At 36.1% G+C, this 16,562-nt stretch overlaps 1 protein-coding gene across 6 annotated transcripts in view; it reads right to left on the bottom strand.

Moving 5' to 3' along the window:
- The window catches only part of ripk2 (receptor-interacting serine-threonine kinase 2), a 134,537-nt gene that overhangs the window by 81,892 nt on the left and 36,083 nt on the right, over positions 1-16,562 (bottom strand). For 4 of the 6 annotated variants that reach the window (XM_069921977.1, XM_069921976.1, XM_069921978.1 and 1 more), the window contains exons 2-3: positions 6,434-6,587; positions 1,054-1,209 (exon numbers count right to left, since the gene is read on the bottom strand). In XM_069921977.1, coding sequence (XP_069778078.1) covers positions 1,054-1,209; positions 6,434-6,587 — 310 coding nt within the window. Of the gene's footprint in view, positions 1-1,053; positions 1,210-6,433; positions 6,588-10,887; positions 11,191-16,562 lie in introns of all 6 variants that reach the window. The other 2 variants (XM_069921975.1, XM_069921979.1) reach the window with 2 other exon arrangements.

The following is a 16,562-nucleotide window of genomic DNA, read 5'->3' on the forward strand; positions in this document are numbered from 1 at the left end:
ATGATGGAAGTCGATAGGATCATCTCTGAAGGCCTCAAGGCCAACATATCTGGGTGACAAGCTCACACATCACAAAACAATAATAAAATAAACAGAAATAATGGAGGAACTCAACTGGTCTTACAGCATCCAGAGGAGGTCAAGATATATTACTGACATTTTGGGCCTGAGCCCTTCAAGGTACAAGAAAAAGCAGACAGGTTTCTTAATTAAAGGCTGGGCAGAGAAATGGGAAAGAATGAGAGGGGAGGAGTCCAGATCAACAGACAAAAGGTGTCAACTGGATATGATAAGAGGAAAGGTGAGAATTGATTTTGGCTGGGGGAGAGGGGAGAGGGGAGAGGGGAGAGGGGAGAGGGGAGAGGGGAGAGGGGAGAGGGGAGAGGGGAGAGGGGAGAGGGGAGAGGGGAGAGGGGAGAGGGGAGAGGGGAGAGGGGAGAGGGGAGAGGGGAGAGGGGAGAGGGGAGAGGGGAGAGGGGAGAGGGGAGAGGGGAGAGGGGAGAGGGGAGAGGGGAGAGGGGAGAGGGGAGAGGGGGAGAGGGGGAGAGGGGGAGAGGGGGAGAGGGGGAGAGGGGGAGAGGGGAGAGGGGAGAGGGGAGAGGGTCCGGGTAGTGTTAGGGAGGAGGTTTTGGAAGCTGGAGGTTGATGTTAATGCTATCTGGTAGGAGGGTGCCCAGACAGAATATGGGGTGTTGTTCCTCCAATTTGCAAGTGGTCTTTATCTGGCAGTGCATGAGACCACACACTTCTAAGTCATGTTTTTCTATTTTTAGTTCTTTCACAGTAATTCTTGAATATATTAAATTTAATTGATCAGACTTTCTATTTTCACTAACTAGTGAGAAAAAAGAATTCATTTAGTGATTCTAAAAACAAAATAATTACATTAACATCCCAGAAACCAATTAATAATCCAAAATAACTATACTGGGGAGTATTAATTGCTGCCAATGTTGCCAATAATGTACTGTTCAAAAATATCAGACATTACAACTTTTAGTAGTCAATGCAGTAGTGCAATACCAAATTCATACACAGCAAATTATTTCTTACCTTCACGTGGAATTCACCATCCAGCAGAATGTTTTGTGCCTTCAGGTCATGATGCAGCAATGGCGGCTTCAAGTTGTGCAGAAAATTTACTCCAAGGGCAATTTCATACAGTATACGAAGTCGTAGTGCCCAAGGAAGTATTGGATACATCTCTTTCTATAATTAGAAAAACATAGGTCCGATTTTAGAAAAAAATATATCTCAAACAATAAATAATTAAGTGTCTGAAACCTCTACTGAGTTTAAGATTATTCAACAAGAAAGTTATTTAGTCTTTCGCAGTAAGACCAGATAGAGAAAACTGTGATGAAGCAGTTTAGCTAAATACTACACCATCCAGTACTTGGACTCCAACAAATGAGTGAATGCACTGTCTCCACCATCGTTTAACTTACTGGGACAAAATAAGGCACATTTTTAGACGTCTAATGAAATTGTCAGGGCTATGTATTCTACTTCTACTAAATTTCAACCACTGCCTGTATTAGAAGAGCCACCTAGTGAGATTCCTGCAAGTGGAAATTCATTCCTCTAATGAAGATCCTACAAAGTATAAATGGATACTCATCATTAATGGTATTAACAGATCTCAAACCAGGAGTGTTTCAGAGGGGCTTGATAGAATAAAACCAACAACCTACTGGTTTAGTGTGGAATAGCCGTAATTTGAATCATACGAGTAAAAGAAGCAAAAATAAACTGCATTGGTGCATCTGTCCAGCCACTCCTTAGAATTCAAGCCAAACTGTCCCATAACATTCTTGTGAATCTTTTCTGCACCCTATCCAGCTACATGATATTTTTTCCTATAGCTGGGTGACCAAAACTGTGCACAATACTCCAAGTGCAGTCTCACCAACAGCTTACACAGTCCTCTGCTCCCAATACTCAGATCAATGGAGCCAAGCCTGCTCATCTGTGCTGTCATTTTTATAGAACTATGTACCTGTACTCCCCAAATCTCTGATTTACAAGTTGTTATCCTGTTGTAATTTTGCACAAACTTCTTCACTGTCCACTATACCACCAATTTTGATACCATCCATAAATTTACCAAGCATGGTAACTAAATTGTTATCCAAGTCACTAATTTTGATGTGGTAACTTAGGTGAACTCGGAATGATGATGCTGTGGCCATTACTGATACATGACCGCAAGAGGAACAAGATTGGCAGCTCAATGTTCCTGGTTTTTTTTTTATACATTTATATAAAAAAGAGGTGGAGGTGTAGCATTACTAATTAGAGAGAGTATCATAGCTGTACTCAGAGAGGTCAAAATGATGGGTTCAATTATTGAAGCGGTAGAGGTAGAGATCAGAAACAGGAAAGATGTAATCACTCTGTTAGGGCTATACTAAAGGCCTCTTAATGGTCAGAGTGAGGCGGAGGAACAGGTATGTGGACAGATTATGGATATTGCAAAAGCAACAGTGTTGTCAAAACAGTGATATTTTAATTTCCCCAATATTGAATGGGACATCATTAAAGCCATGGATTTAAATGGGATGGGATTTGTTAAGTGAGTCTAATAGTTTATTGGAGCAGTAGGCATAGCCCAACCAGCAAAGGGATCACCTGTGGGCTGGTATTGGCCAATGTGCCCGCTCAGGGGATCATTTTGGGAATAGTGAGCACTCCCTCAATATTTAAGTTAATTATGGACAAGGATAGGCTTGGGACCTGAAGAAAAGTCTAAATGGGGAGGATAATTATGACGATTACACAGAATAAACTGGGAGAGATTATAGAAAGCTGCAAAATCAACAGGCTTGTCATAGTGGGAGATTTTCATTTCTCCAACATTGACTTGGATGTCCTTTGAGCCAGAAGCTTAGATGGGATAGAATTTGTGAGTCCAAATCCAGGAAGGGGCCACATACTGGATCCATCTTGACCAGAGCCTCAATATCACTGGTAATCCAGGGTTTCCTAATCCTGCAAGACTTCTCCTTTGCTCCAACAGGTACAAGCTTTTCCTGTATATTTCTATCACTCTTTTAAAAGCCTCTCTCTTGCCAAATGCCCCTTATGTGCAAATAGCTTCTTCCAATTAATCATTGCAAGTTCCAGTATTAAAATTTGCCTTGGTCCCAGTTTAGGGCTTTAACTTGTGAACCAGTCATATTCTTCTCCATAACCATTTTAAAACTCATGGAACCATGGTCACTGGTCCCAAAGCACCCTCCTACTAACACATCAGTCACTTGCTCTGCCACCATCTCTAGTCTGGCTATCTACATATTGTTTGAGAAAATTCACTGGATATATTTAATAATTCCCCCCCCCCGCCCTCACCCCACCCTCAATCCATCTAAGATCTTGGGACTATGAGAATCCCAGTCAATATGAGGGAAGTTAAAATCATCTTTTATTCTGACCCTGTTATTCCTACAACTGGCTGCAACCTCTTTAAATTTTAAAATAGACAGTAACAAGCCATTTTGGCCCACAAGTTCATGCTGCCCAATTTACACCCAATTAACCTACACCCCCAGAATGTTTTTAATGGAGGGAGGAAAGCAGAGTCCCTGGGGAAAACCCAAGAAGACACGATGAGAACATACAAATTCCTTGCAGACAACACTGGATTCGAACCTCTGTCCCGATCGCTGGCATTGCACAAACTGTCACACCAACTGTACCTCCCTTTACATTGATGACTGGATGGCCTATAACACAATCCCATCAAAATGGTCATCGCCTTCTTACTTCCAGGATCCATCCATATTGGCTCACTGGATGATTTCCTAAGAAAATCTTTGCTTAGTACTACCATAATAGAACACTAGAGCATAGTACATGCTCCTCAGCCCTCGATGTTGTACTGACCTATATATTCCCACAAATATGTACCCCTGAAGTTTCTTCCCCTCACTTTGTACAGTTTTCCTCTGGTGTTTGCTATTCCCACCCTGGGAAATGGTGCTGGCTATTTACCTTATCTATGCCTCTCAGAATCTTGGAGACACCTATTAAGTCACCTCTTATCCTTCATTGGTCCAAAGAGAAAAGTCCTAGCTCCACAAACCTTGCCTTATAAAACTTGTTTTTCAATATCAGGCAACATCATGGCAAATCTCCTCTGAACCTTCTCCATAGTTTCCACATCCTTCCTGTGATGATGAGGTGACCAAAACTGAACACTATATGCTAAATATGATCTCACCAGAGATTTGTAGAGTTGCAACATGACATCTTGACTCCTGAACTCCTGAACTAATGAAGCCCAGTATCCTATAGGTCTTCTTACTTATCCTATCAACTTATGCAGCAAACTTGAGAGATGTATGGATTTGGTCTTTCTGTTATTCCACACTGTTAATGCTCCAACCATTAACCCTGTAATCAGCCTTCAGGTTTGACCTTCCAAAATGCATCTCCTCACACTTATCCAGATTGAACTCCATCTGCCTCTTTTCCACCCAACTCTGCATCTTGTCTATATCCTTTTGTAATCTATGACAACCTTCAACACTATCCACAACTCCTCCAACCTCATATCATCTGCAAACTTACTGACTCATCCTTCCACTTCTTCATCTAGGTTATTTATGAAAATCATAAAGAGGTCCCAGAACAGATCTCTGTGGAATTCCACTAGGCATGGGCCTCCAGACAAGAATATGTTCTGTCCACTGCTACTTTCTGCTTTGTACAGACAAGCCAATTCTGAATCCACACAGCCAAGGTTCCATGGATCCTATACCTCATGACTTTCTGAATGAGTTTCTCATGGAGGACCTCGTTAAGTGCTTTGATATACACATCTACCACCCTACCTTCAATTTCTTTTGTTACCCCCTCAAAAAACTCAATTAGGCATGTCCTTCACCTCACAAAGCCATGCTGACTATCTCTGAGAAGACTGCACTTGCAAATCCTCGCTCATCAATCTTGTCCTTAAGAATCCTCTCCAATAGTTGTACACACCACTAACAAAACGCTCACTGGCTTATAACTCCCAGGATCCTCCCTATTACTTTAAAAAAAACCAAGGTTAACAGATTTCCGATTCTCCTATCCTCCAGCACCTCCCATGCGGTCAAGGAGGATGCAAAGATCATCGACAATGCCACAGACATCTCTTTCCTTTATTTCCACAGCAATCTAGGGTATTTTTTGTCTGCCCCCAGTTCATGTTTTTAAGAAGCTGCAGCACTTTCTCTTTCCTAATCTCAACGTGGTCCATCAGACAAGCATGTTCTATTCTGACTTCACCTTGATCACCTTCTCCCTGGTCAAAACACAACAATCCATCTCTATTACCTCCACTTCTGGCTTGCCTGTAGCATGTGGATGAAGGAACATTGAGCTGCCAATCCTGGCCATCCCTCACATATGTTTCAGTTGTGACTTTCATATCTGAGTCAAATGTACCTAACTATGCCTTAAGTTCATCCTCATTGCTTGTCAAAATTCTTGCATTAAAATAAATGCAGTTAAGTGTGTCAGACATTCTGTGTCAAAACACAGAAATGCTGGAGGAACTCCGCCAGTCCACAACATCCATAACAGGTAAAGATATACAGTAGTACCAATGTTTCAGGTCTGAGCCCTTACTCAAGGTATGAATGAAAAAAGACAGACAATCCATGCTCTTTAACATCCGTGTCTGACCACCAAACTTCAACTTCATCCCAAATTCCGTTACATCAATGCTTTGTGTTCCCCCCACTCCTGCCTATTTAAAAGCCCCTTGAAGAACACCAACTAATCTCCCCACTGGGATACTGGGCCAGTCCTGTTCAGATTCCACTTATTCCCCCCCTCCCACTCACCCTTGCCAAGGCCACACCATCCCTGGAAACGAACCAACGTGAAGCAACTACACATCTGCAAATCTTGAAATTAAAGTAAATGATTTGGATGTATTCACAATATAATTATTACAATAGAGATCTTGATTGTGTATTTTAAAGTTAGGTTTCTCTATTGATCAGTTTTCTAACAATGACATAATTCAGGATTTCATATTTTTCAATTTTACAACAATAATTACAATGTCTACATTTTTTATATTAACAATACAAAATGGAAGAAGTCCCTTCTAGCTCTTGAAATCTGTGCTGCCCAATAACACCCAACTAACCTACTAACCCCATCCTTTTTGGAGGATGGGCAGAAAGCAGAGCATCCAGAGAAAACCATGTGGACATGGAAAATGGATAAACTTCTGATAGGCAGCCGCAGATTCTAACCTGGGTTGTTGGTGCTGTAATAGCATTGTCCTAACTGCTATGCTGACCATGTCTGCCTCTATGTTAACCATGTCTTGAGTTCATGGAAAAATAACTATATAATGCAAGCCATTCTTGCAATTTTTATTACAAGAATGTACCAATATGCAGGGAAAACCACTTTTTATTGTGTGCATTACCTGATGAAGGAGTTGGTCCAAAGATCCATTGGTCATATATTCTGTCACAATGCCCATGAATTCAGGTTCATTGCAAATACCATAAATTTGGATTATGTGGGTAAACCTGGCTCTATGCAGCACCTCTGCTTCCTTCAACAGAGTGTTCCTTTCTCTTGGGGGATAAAAAAAGAGAAAGAAATAAGGTAACCATTCATAGAATTCACTTGTTTGTCACCTAGAGGACAACTATGAGGAAAGGGGAAAAGTCAGTGGATTGAAATACAATCCTTGCACTAACATTCTGCTCTTCAGCACAAAGGGATATTTGTAATAAAATGGAATCATCATAAAAATGTTGGTCTTGAAATGAGAAATGACGTTTAAAGATATCGAAGATATATTTTTCACACATATTTATTAGAACAAATTAAAAATATCCTGCTAATATTAAATTTCCATAAAAATACAACAAATGGGATTTGGATTATGCCCTTTGTCCTTTTGAACCTGTTCTACCATTTATCAAAGTCATGGCTGATGACTTGATTTGATTCTCCTGCACTATCCTCTTATTTCATTAGTTCCTTAATATCCAGAAACATATCACTCTCTAGTTTGAACAAGCTCAATGATTGTGCCTTGTAGCCCTTTCATACAGAGAATCTCAATGGTTCAACATGGACAACTGAAAACATTTCTCCTTGTTTCAACTATAGAAGACTGAACCTGGTTCTAGTTTTGAGCATTCATTCGAGAGATGTGAGCATTTCATAAGCTTCAAAAATAACCCACTAATTTTTCTGAACTCCAGTGAATGCTGGCCTCATCTGCTTGAAATCTCCATGCACATCAATCCCACTATCCCAGCAACCATTCTATTGAATCTTTGGTACACTACCACTTTTATTTTAAGGTGAGATAAGGAAAATTGTACACAATATGCTTTGGTGTGTTCTCCTTTTTCAATCTTTTTTACTGGTTTCTAATAATAAATAGAGTACAATAAAGAAAAGGGAACAAAATTGAAAATACAAGATAAAACTTCAAACAGTATAAACATGATTCCCCCCCCCCCCCACCCACCCCCCCGCTCCCCACAGTGTACCAGGTGAAGATAGAAAAGAAAAACACACATACACATATAAATAAAAAAACCCACGTGACCTACTCTGTTGAAGAAAGAAAACTAACCAGAAAAAAATCTGAACACTTTATCCTGAGGGTTACTTATATTTTGTAGCTTTTGATTCATACTGTGAATCATAAAACAAAAGTAAGACTATATCTCATCTGGAAGAGTGAGTACATCTAATCACATTAAAAACATTTACATCAAATAAAAATAAGACATAAAAGGTCACCATGTATCTTCAAATTTCATCAATTAATCTGTGACAGATTATGTTATATTTTATATGTTTTAAAGGAGATAAATTGTGGATTTTTTTTAGTGTAGGACACAAACAAATACAAACATTTCAAAACAGATCTCATTTAAAATGTAAGAGCTTGGCTCAAGCCAGACAATCCAGGCTCTGAGTACCTTTGCAGAAACTTTGAAGAATGCCTTTAAGGACTTCACAAGATATTAACTGGAATGCTGTGGAGTAATGGATTATTGTTTTAGAAAGCAACAGGTGAATAAACTAAGAAGATTGAGTCCGGTACTGCAGTGAGTGCAGTTTGCTGTTCTAAGAGGGTTATGTGGTTTTGCAAGCAGAGAGAGTCAAATAGTTTTTTTCTCAGAGAGGGAGAGAGGGAGGGAATTCATTTCTGAGGTTCAGCAGCAGCAGATGAGACTAGAATATGACAAGCTGGCAAGCTTGTGGAAAAACCTCATTTAGAAGACAGGTTGTGAGTTCTTAGTTCAGCCTGGTCAAAGCCCTTGTGTTCCATAGAAGAGGAGAAGACTGGCTGTAAAATGTTTCACTTGAAATAAGGGGAACAAAAGGAACTCTGTGATGACCTGAAAGAAAGAGGTTATCACCTGGAAAACCTTGATGGGGCAAGTTTCTTTGGCAAGACACTGAAGTGGCTCATCGGAAGGAATCAGTTTGTGTGTGTCCAACGAGCAACAAATCTCTCTGAAAACCAACAAGATCTTTCTGAGCGGTAACCTTTTACCTTTCAAGCACCAAAGCCTGGTGAAGATTCATAAATGTTAAATTCTGTGCACGGTATTAAGAATTGTCTGATACCGGTGAACTTGGAGGAGTGAGAAGTGAGATTGGATTGTGAATCAAAGAACTTTTCTGAACTTACACAAACATCACATACACGTGTGCTTAGAATAAGAAGGGGGTTAAGTTAGGTTAGGTTAAGTTAATATAATAAATTAAATTTGATCCTGTTCTCATGTTTAAAGAAAATTAAAACTTTTGTTTAAGTAACTATTTGTCTTAGTGACTTTCTATTGCAGCTGAGTCTTGGGGTCCTCTGGGCCTGATACAAATCAAATACATGATATCTAATTTTTTCTGAACTTAAAAAGGGCATGAGAGAACCATTGAAATACTGTTGGAATCTTTGCGTTTGAATAAAATGGCTCTTCTAGCAAACAATGTAGAGAAGGCCACAATCCATTGAACCCTATGTCTAGTTCAATAACCCCATAAAGAGCAGTTATTGAATTGGGTCATAGCTCCATCTGAAATATAGTTGAAAAGATATTAAAAATTTCTTTCCAATAGATTTTACGGATGGACAAGACCAAACATTATGTCAATGTAACAATATCAGATTTACATTTGTCACAAGTAGGGTTAATATTAGAAAAGTTACAAGCTATTTTATATTTGGACATGTGAACACAATGCACCACTTTGAATTGAATTAATGAATGTCGGGCACATATTGAAGATGTAGTCACCAGTTTAAGAATCTTGTCCCACAGATAAGGGTCTTGAAAGTTCCAATTCCCAAGCCTTTTTAATCTTTTCGTGAAGTTCTAGTTGTAAGTTCAATAATCTGTCGTATATAATTCCAATTAATGCTTTCTGAGAAGGATTCAATTGAAAAATATTATCAACTAGATCTGGTGGATAGACAAATGGAAAGTCCAGTAATATGGTATTTAAGAAATTTATAATCTGTAAATATTTAAAAAAATGAAGTAAATCATATTTACTTGCCAGCTATTCAAAAGATATTAAACACCTTCTTTAAATAAATTTGCAGAAGAAGTAATACCTTTGATTTTCCATAAGATTGATCAATTATTGTTGGTTGAAAAAAGTTATGAGAGATGGCTCTAGATAAAACAAAGTTTTTTTAAAAATTAAACAAAATCCTAAATTTGAACCATATTTTCAATGTAGATATATCCTTATTGATCTTGGAAAAACTAAACTTACATTCCTGGGAGTCACCATCTCGACGGACCTTTCCTGGATGTATCATACATCCCATTTCTTCCCATTAGGAAGAAAGCACATCAGTACCTCTATTTTCTCAAGAATTTGCAGAGGATTGGCAAAATATCAAAAACCTTGGCAAACTTCTACAGTTGTGTAGAGGAAAGGGTGTTGACTGGCTGCATCATGCCCCAGTATGGAGGCACCAACAGCTCTGAGTGGAATGACCTACAAAAGGTCATGAACACAGCCCAATGCATCACAGGCAAAACTCTCCCCGCCATTGAGAATATCTATATGGAACACTGCTGTCAGAGAGCAGCAGCAATTAAGGATCCATACCATCCATGGCATATTTTCTTTTCTCATTGCTGTCATCAGGAAAGATAATAGAGGTGCCAAAAGTCTCGTATCTCCAGGTTCAGGAATATCTGCTACCCCTCAACTTTCAGACTCCTGAACAACAGGTTCATTCAGAGACTAATTTAAGGACTCTTACTCTGTATATTATTTATTACTTAATATTTGTCTTCTGTATTTGCAGTTTGTTGATGTCTTTATTTTGTTTACATTTCTTTCTTCTTGAGTGCAGTTTACAGTTAGAAATTCTTCCTTGGTCCGCAGGAATAAAAGAACCTCAGGGTTGTATGTGATGTCATGTATGTACTTTGACAATAAATTTGAAGTATTTGAACTTGTAGACTGAGAGACATAAAATTATAAAACAAATAAATAGAGGCAGGAAAATATTTTGCACTAGTAGATGAGACTACAATTAGGGGTCATAGTTTCAAGATTCAGCGGAGTAGATTTAGAATGAAGGTGAGGAGGAACTGCTTTTTCCAGAGAGTATTTAATCTGCCCAAGGAAGAAGTAGAGACTACCTCATTAAATATATTTGAGAGTTTGGGAGGGGGCATGGTGCGATGGCATAGGTGGAAGATGTGAGGAGACACCTCTCCCGACAGAACTGCTAAAAACTCGATTTTAAAAGTTTTGTTAATTTTTTTAAAAATCAAGTATTTTTATAAAGCACTGTTAACTGCAATAATGAGAAAAACAAAGTTAAAAATAAACGATCCAGAAGCAACCATCAACTACTGAAGAATTTGGGCCTACCTTCGAGATGGAGCATAGAGAGTCGATTTCTCACCATCCACGTCCACAGAGATCATCTTCAGCGAAGATAAAGTTGACTCCAGCGCTGACTCCTCGGAGCGCCGGCGAAGGTGGCGCCGGAGCCTGGAGACAACTTCCTCCGGACTACAAAAAACAACCACGCACGCACGAAACTTTGCACATGCGCTTTTACATCAAGCTCGGCCCGTGCTGTGAAGGTGATCGATCTCTCGTTGCCCAATGATGCTGGACCATTGAAAGAGAGGACTAGACCCCGCGGACGGGTAGAGATGCCATCAATTTCTACAGAGGAGGAAGAAGGTGAAGTTGTCGATGGAATTGAATAAGAAGAGGTTTATCCAGGCACAGAAGAAGAGGAAACAGTGATATACAAGAGTAGGCCCTCATCTAAATATATTCAGGAGAAGTCTGAAATTTCTCATTATCCAGACCCTGCAGTTCAGTTAGATACTCTGTCTAAACAAAATCAAATTATGTCAAAGCAAATGAATCAAGGTTTTGCATCTTTGAATAATCAATTTACAGGCATAAAGGAGGAAATGTTAACTATTAAGACAGATGTGGCAAAGTGTGTGAAGCAGGTGGATAAAGTACACGATAAAGTGAAGAAGATTGATTGTTATGATGGTGTTGTGCAATGTAAAGAAAGGATGGGACAGATGGAGGATTCTTTTACTGGATGGGAAATACAATGAAATAACTTATTAAAGAAGATCGATACTTTGGAGAATCAGAGTCGAAGAAATAACTTTAAAATTGTTGAGTTACCTGAAGATTTTGAAGAGGTGGACCCGGTGCGATTTTTTCAGAAATGGATGTCTGATGTCTTGGGAAAGGATTATTTTCCAAATGGTTTAGAACTGGACAGACCTCAGAGCAATTAGGAAAAGGCCTTTTCCGGACAACCACCACGCTCTGTATTAATCAGGTGTTTGGTGTTTGCGTTACCAAGGTAGAGAACTGATTTTGCAGGGAGCAGTTCAAAATGCAAGGAAAAAAACATTCAGGGTCTTTGGTGGTCAAGAATAATAGTTTTCTTCTACGCAGATTTGAGTCAAGCTGTTATTAAACATCTTAAAGAGTTTAATTCTGCCAAAACTGTTTTTTGGAAGAAAGGATATAAATTTGCTTTTTGATATCCTGCTATTCTTAAAAGTTTTTTTATGATTTTTTTTTTAGTGATGATACTGAAGCTCTTACTTTGCTAATTCTTTACCTGATAATAAACAGAAGTCAAGAAGGTTTTTCTCAACAATTGAAACCAGCTCAAGAAGAACGGTGTGCAAGAGAGGAAATGCCATCAGTTGGTTGAAATTGACATTGATGATGATCAAGTTAACAGAGATTTGGAGGAAATTTATCATACTTGAAATTATTTACTTGTTTTTTTATTGATTGTTCTGTTCGGGGGTGGGGGGGCTTGTTTGTTTCTCCTTCCGAAGTCGTTGACTACCTTGTGGCATTAGTCACTTCCCATATAATTGAGGGAGGTAGTACTGTGGTACAGTAGTTTTATTTGTTGTTACAGGGTTTGTTTTTCTTTCTATTGAGGAGATGTATAATTTTTTGCAGATTGATCATGGATTGGAATTCCGCTACATGGGGCATGGAGGTTTTTAATAATATAAATTATGATGTCTAATCTAAATTTTGCTACTTTTAATGTTAATGGGTTTAATAATCCAATTAAGAGAAAAAGAGTTCTGGCTTATAAAGTTGAAAGATGATATTGCTTTTTTTTGTTGCAAGAAACACATTTAACTGAGAAGGAACATCAGAAACTAAAAAGAGATTGGGTTGGTCAGGTTATAGCTTTTTTTTAATTCTAAAGCATGAGGTGTAGCTATTTTGATTAAATAAAAAAATACCATTCAAGTTGGAATCAGTAAATGAATCAGTTGGTAGACTTCTGGTTGTGAATTGTAAAATTTATTTGGAATCATAGAGTTTAATGAATATTTATGCTCCTAATGTAGAAATTAGAAATTTATGTTAGATTCTTTTCAGAATTTGACTCAGGCATATGAAAAAGTTATGACTGGGGTGACTTTAATTGTTTAGATCCATTATTGGATAAATCTCCGAAAACAGTAATTAGGACTAAACTGGCAAAACAGTTGTTAATGTTAATGAAAGATGAATTTAGTCGATATATGAAGGAGATTAAATCCTAAAGAAAAAGATTTTTTTTTGTTTTATTCATTTTGATGCGATTTTTATACTAAAATAGATTTATTTTTAATATCGGCGCAATTATAAGATCGTGTAATATTTATTGAATATAAGAGTAGAACATTTTCAGACCATTCTCTTTTATTAATAACATAGAGGATCAGAAAAGATTGATACTATGTATCGATGGAAATTTAATTCTGTTGTTAAAATTGCTGAATTTTGTAATTTTATAAGGGATCAAATATAGCAATTTTTAAAAATAAATACAGATTCAGTTAATAGTAAGTTTGATTTATGGGATGCTTTAAAGGCATATTTAAGAGGACAAATTATTAGCTTTACATCTAAAATTAAGAAACAATATTCATCTGAAGTTAATAATTTGGAAAAGGAGAGAAATTTTAGAATATGATTTACAACAGAATTCAATGAAGATTATAAAGTACTTTTGATTAATATAACAATATAATTCATTACAAACATAAATTTGAGAAGTTGTTATAGAGGACTAAACAAAGATATTATGAATTAGGGGAAAGAGCTCAATAGGTTTTAGCTTGGCAATTAAAGACGGAACAAGTTTCAAGAACAATAAATGCTATGAGAAAGGATTCAGTAATTACATATTCGCTTCAGGAGATTAATGATGCTTTTAGGAAATGTTATGTAAAATTATATACATCTGAATCAGAAAAAGAAGCTAAAATTGAATTTTTTTATCTGACCTTCATTTGCCTCCTTTGAGTAGTCGATATATCAATGAATTGGATTCTCCCTTTGCTTGTAGAGAGATTATAGATGCATTTCAATCCTAATGGGAAGTCTCCAGGTGAAGATGGTTTTTCTTCTGAGTTTCATTAAAAATTTCAAGATTTATTAATTCATCTAATGATGGAAGTATTGAAACAGATGACAGAAGTTTACTCTTTTCCAGATTCTTTTTCTCAGGCAATTATTACAGTTATTCTTAAAAAGGATCGGGACCCTTTGAAAACTGGATCTTCTAGTGTTAAATGTTGATTAAATGAAGGTTCTACCTAATAGATTGGCAAAATATTTACCAGTTTTGATTAATTTGGACCAGGCTGGATTTATTCGTTATTCGGCGGCCAATATTGTGAAATTGGTTTCTTTGATTCAAATTTCTCAGGAGGAATCCAACCTACCAATGGTTATATCATTGGATGCAGAAAAGGCACTTGCTAGAGTAGAATAGAGTTTTTTTAAATTTAAAATATTTGAAAAATTTTAATTTGGACCAATATTTATTGGTTGGATTAAGACTTTATATAAATATCCTATTGCTAAAGTTGTGACGAATAGGCAGACATCTTTGCCTTTTACATTGGAAAAATCTTCTGGACAAGGCTACCCTTTGTCACCAGCTCTTTTTGCATTAGTTATTGAACCTTTGGCTCTGATGATAAGCCAATATAATAATATTATGGATGTTAAAGTGAAGACTGATCAATTTAAAATTTATTTATTTGCAGACGATGTTTTGATATACCTAACAGAACCTCAGAATTCTTTAAAACAGTTTCATGACGGGTTGAAACAGTATGGAGAAATATCTGGTTATAAAATTAAATTTGGGAAAAAAGTGAGATTATGCCATTAGTTGAAGCATATTATACTTCATGTAAACATTTTGTAAAATATTTAGATATTAAACTAGATAGTAATTTTAGTCCTTTGTATGATTTAAATTATTTACCATTGTTATATAAAATTAAAAATGATTTGAATTGATGGAAAAAATTACCGATAATATTAATAGGTAGAGTTAATTATATTAAGATGGAAATTTTTCCTAGGATTCAATAGTTTTCAATCTATTCCTTGTCAGGTTCCTCAAAAATTTTTATTAAAGATTTGAATTCTATTGTGAAGAAGTTTTTAATAGAAAGATAAAATGATAAGGGTATCTTTACAAAAATTAACTTGGAAATATGAATTAGGAGGTTTACAGCTTCTGAATTTTCAAAATTATTGGGCAAATATTGAATTATCTCAAATTGGTGAGAAGATAGATCTTTTTATTTATAAATGGAATTCTAAGTTATTACATAATTATAATTCACTTATTTTGATGCATTTAATGGAATTATGGAATAAAATAAATGATGTAATAGGTACATAAGGGAAAATTTTAAGTAAGTCACCTTTATATCAGAATAAGCTTTTTCCTTTTATGCTTAATAATCAGTCTTTGAAATTATGGGATCAAAAGGGAATTAAATTTGTACAAGTTGTTGCAAAGCAGGTTATTTTATTTCCTTTCAAAGAATGGAAAAAAAAATGAAATATCATTAAATACTCTTTTTGTTTTTATCAAATTAAAGCTTTATTTTTGGATAGTTTTCGACATACTTTATGGTTACCAAGACATTCTAAATTTGAAATTTTACTTACGGATGGTGGGAAGAAGGGATTTATATCTGAAATGTATTCATTATTACAGAATAAAATGCCTAAGTTAGATTTGTATAAATCTAGGTTAAAGTGGGAAAAAGATTTAGGAATAGTAAGTAATCAAGATGATTGGGGAAATTTATGTAAAAATAATATGACTAAAATTGTTAATGTGAGATATTGGTTAGTTCATTATAATTTTATACATCAATTATATTTAACTCCATAAAAATTAAAGAGATACAATTTAATTTCTTCAGATTTATGTTTTAGATGTCAGAAGGAAGTAGGTTCCTTTTCACATTCTAATTGGTCATGTGAAATGGTAAAATCTTTTTGGAAGTGACTTTAAAAATTATTTAGAAGTTATTTTTAAAGTTAAATTTACATTGGATCTATCAGTATTTTTGTTAGGTAATATTAAGAAGTTGAGTTTAGAATTAAGACTAACTAGATTTCAAATTACATTTTTGAGATTAGCATTGGCTGTAGCCAGAAAATTTTTAGTGATTACTTGGAAAAATGAGACTGATTTGAGTATATATAGATGGCATATGGAATTGAGATCTTCTATTCCATTGCAAAAAAAAACATAATTTACATGATAATTATTTTTTTCCTCCCTCCAGTTTAGATTTCTGTAAATATTTTTTTCCCAATCTAGGATTCTTGTTTTGCCAGATATATGAAGACAATTTAGAATCGACCTTATCAAAAAAAGATTTAGGAACAAAAATAGGTATAGCTTGGAATATATATAAAAATTTAGGTAAGATCATCATCTTAATAGCATTAATTCGGCCTATCATAGATAGGGATAATGGTGACCAATTGGTAAGTAAACTACCGATCAGGTCCAATAGAGGGAAAAAATTAGTCCTAAACAAATCTTTATGTTTTTTAGTAATCTTAATCCCTAAATATATAAAATAGTCTCTAGCTATTTTAAAAGGCAAACTATCATAAATAGGAACCCATCCATTAAAAGGGAATAATTCACTTTTATTTAAGTTCAGTTTATATCCCGAAAAATTACTAAATTGGGCTAATAAAGATAAAACTGC

This window comes from Narcine bancroftii, chromosome 2 (assembly GCF_036971445.1).
Source record: "Narcine bancroftii isolate sNarBan1 chromosome 2, sNarBan1.hap1, whole genome shotgun sequence".
Classification (NCBI taxonomy): domain Eukaryota; kingdom Metazoa; phylum Chordata; class Chondrichthyes; order Torpediniformes; family Narcinidae; genus Narcine; species Narcine bancroftii.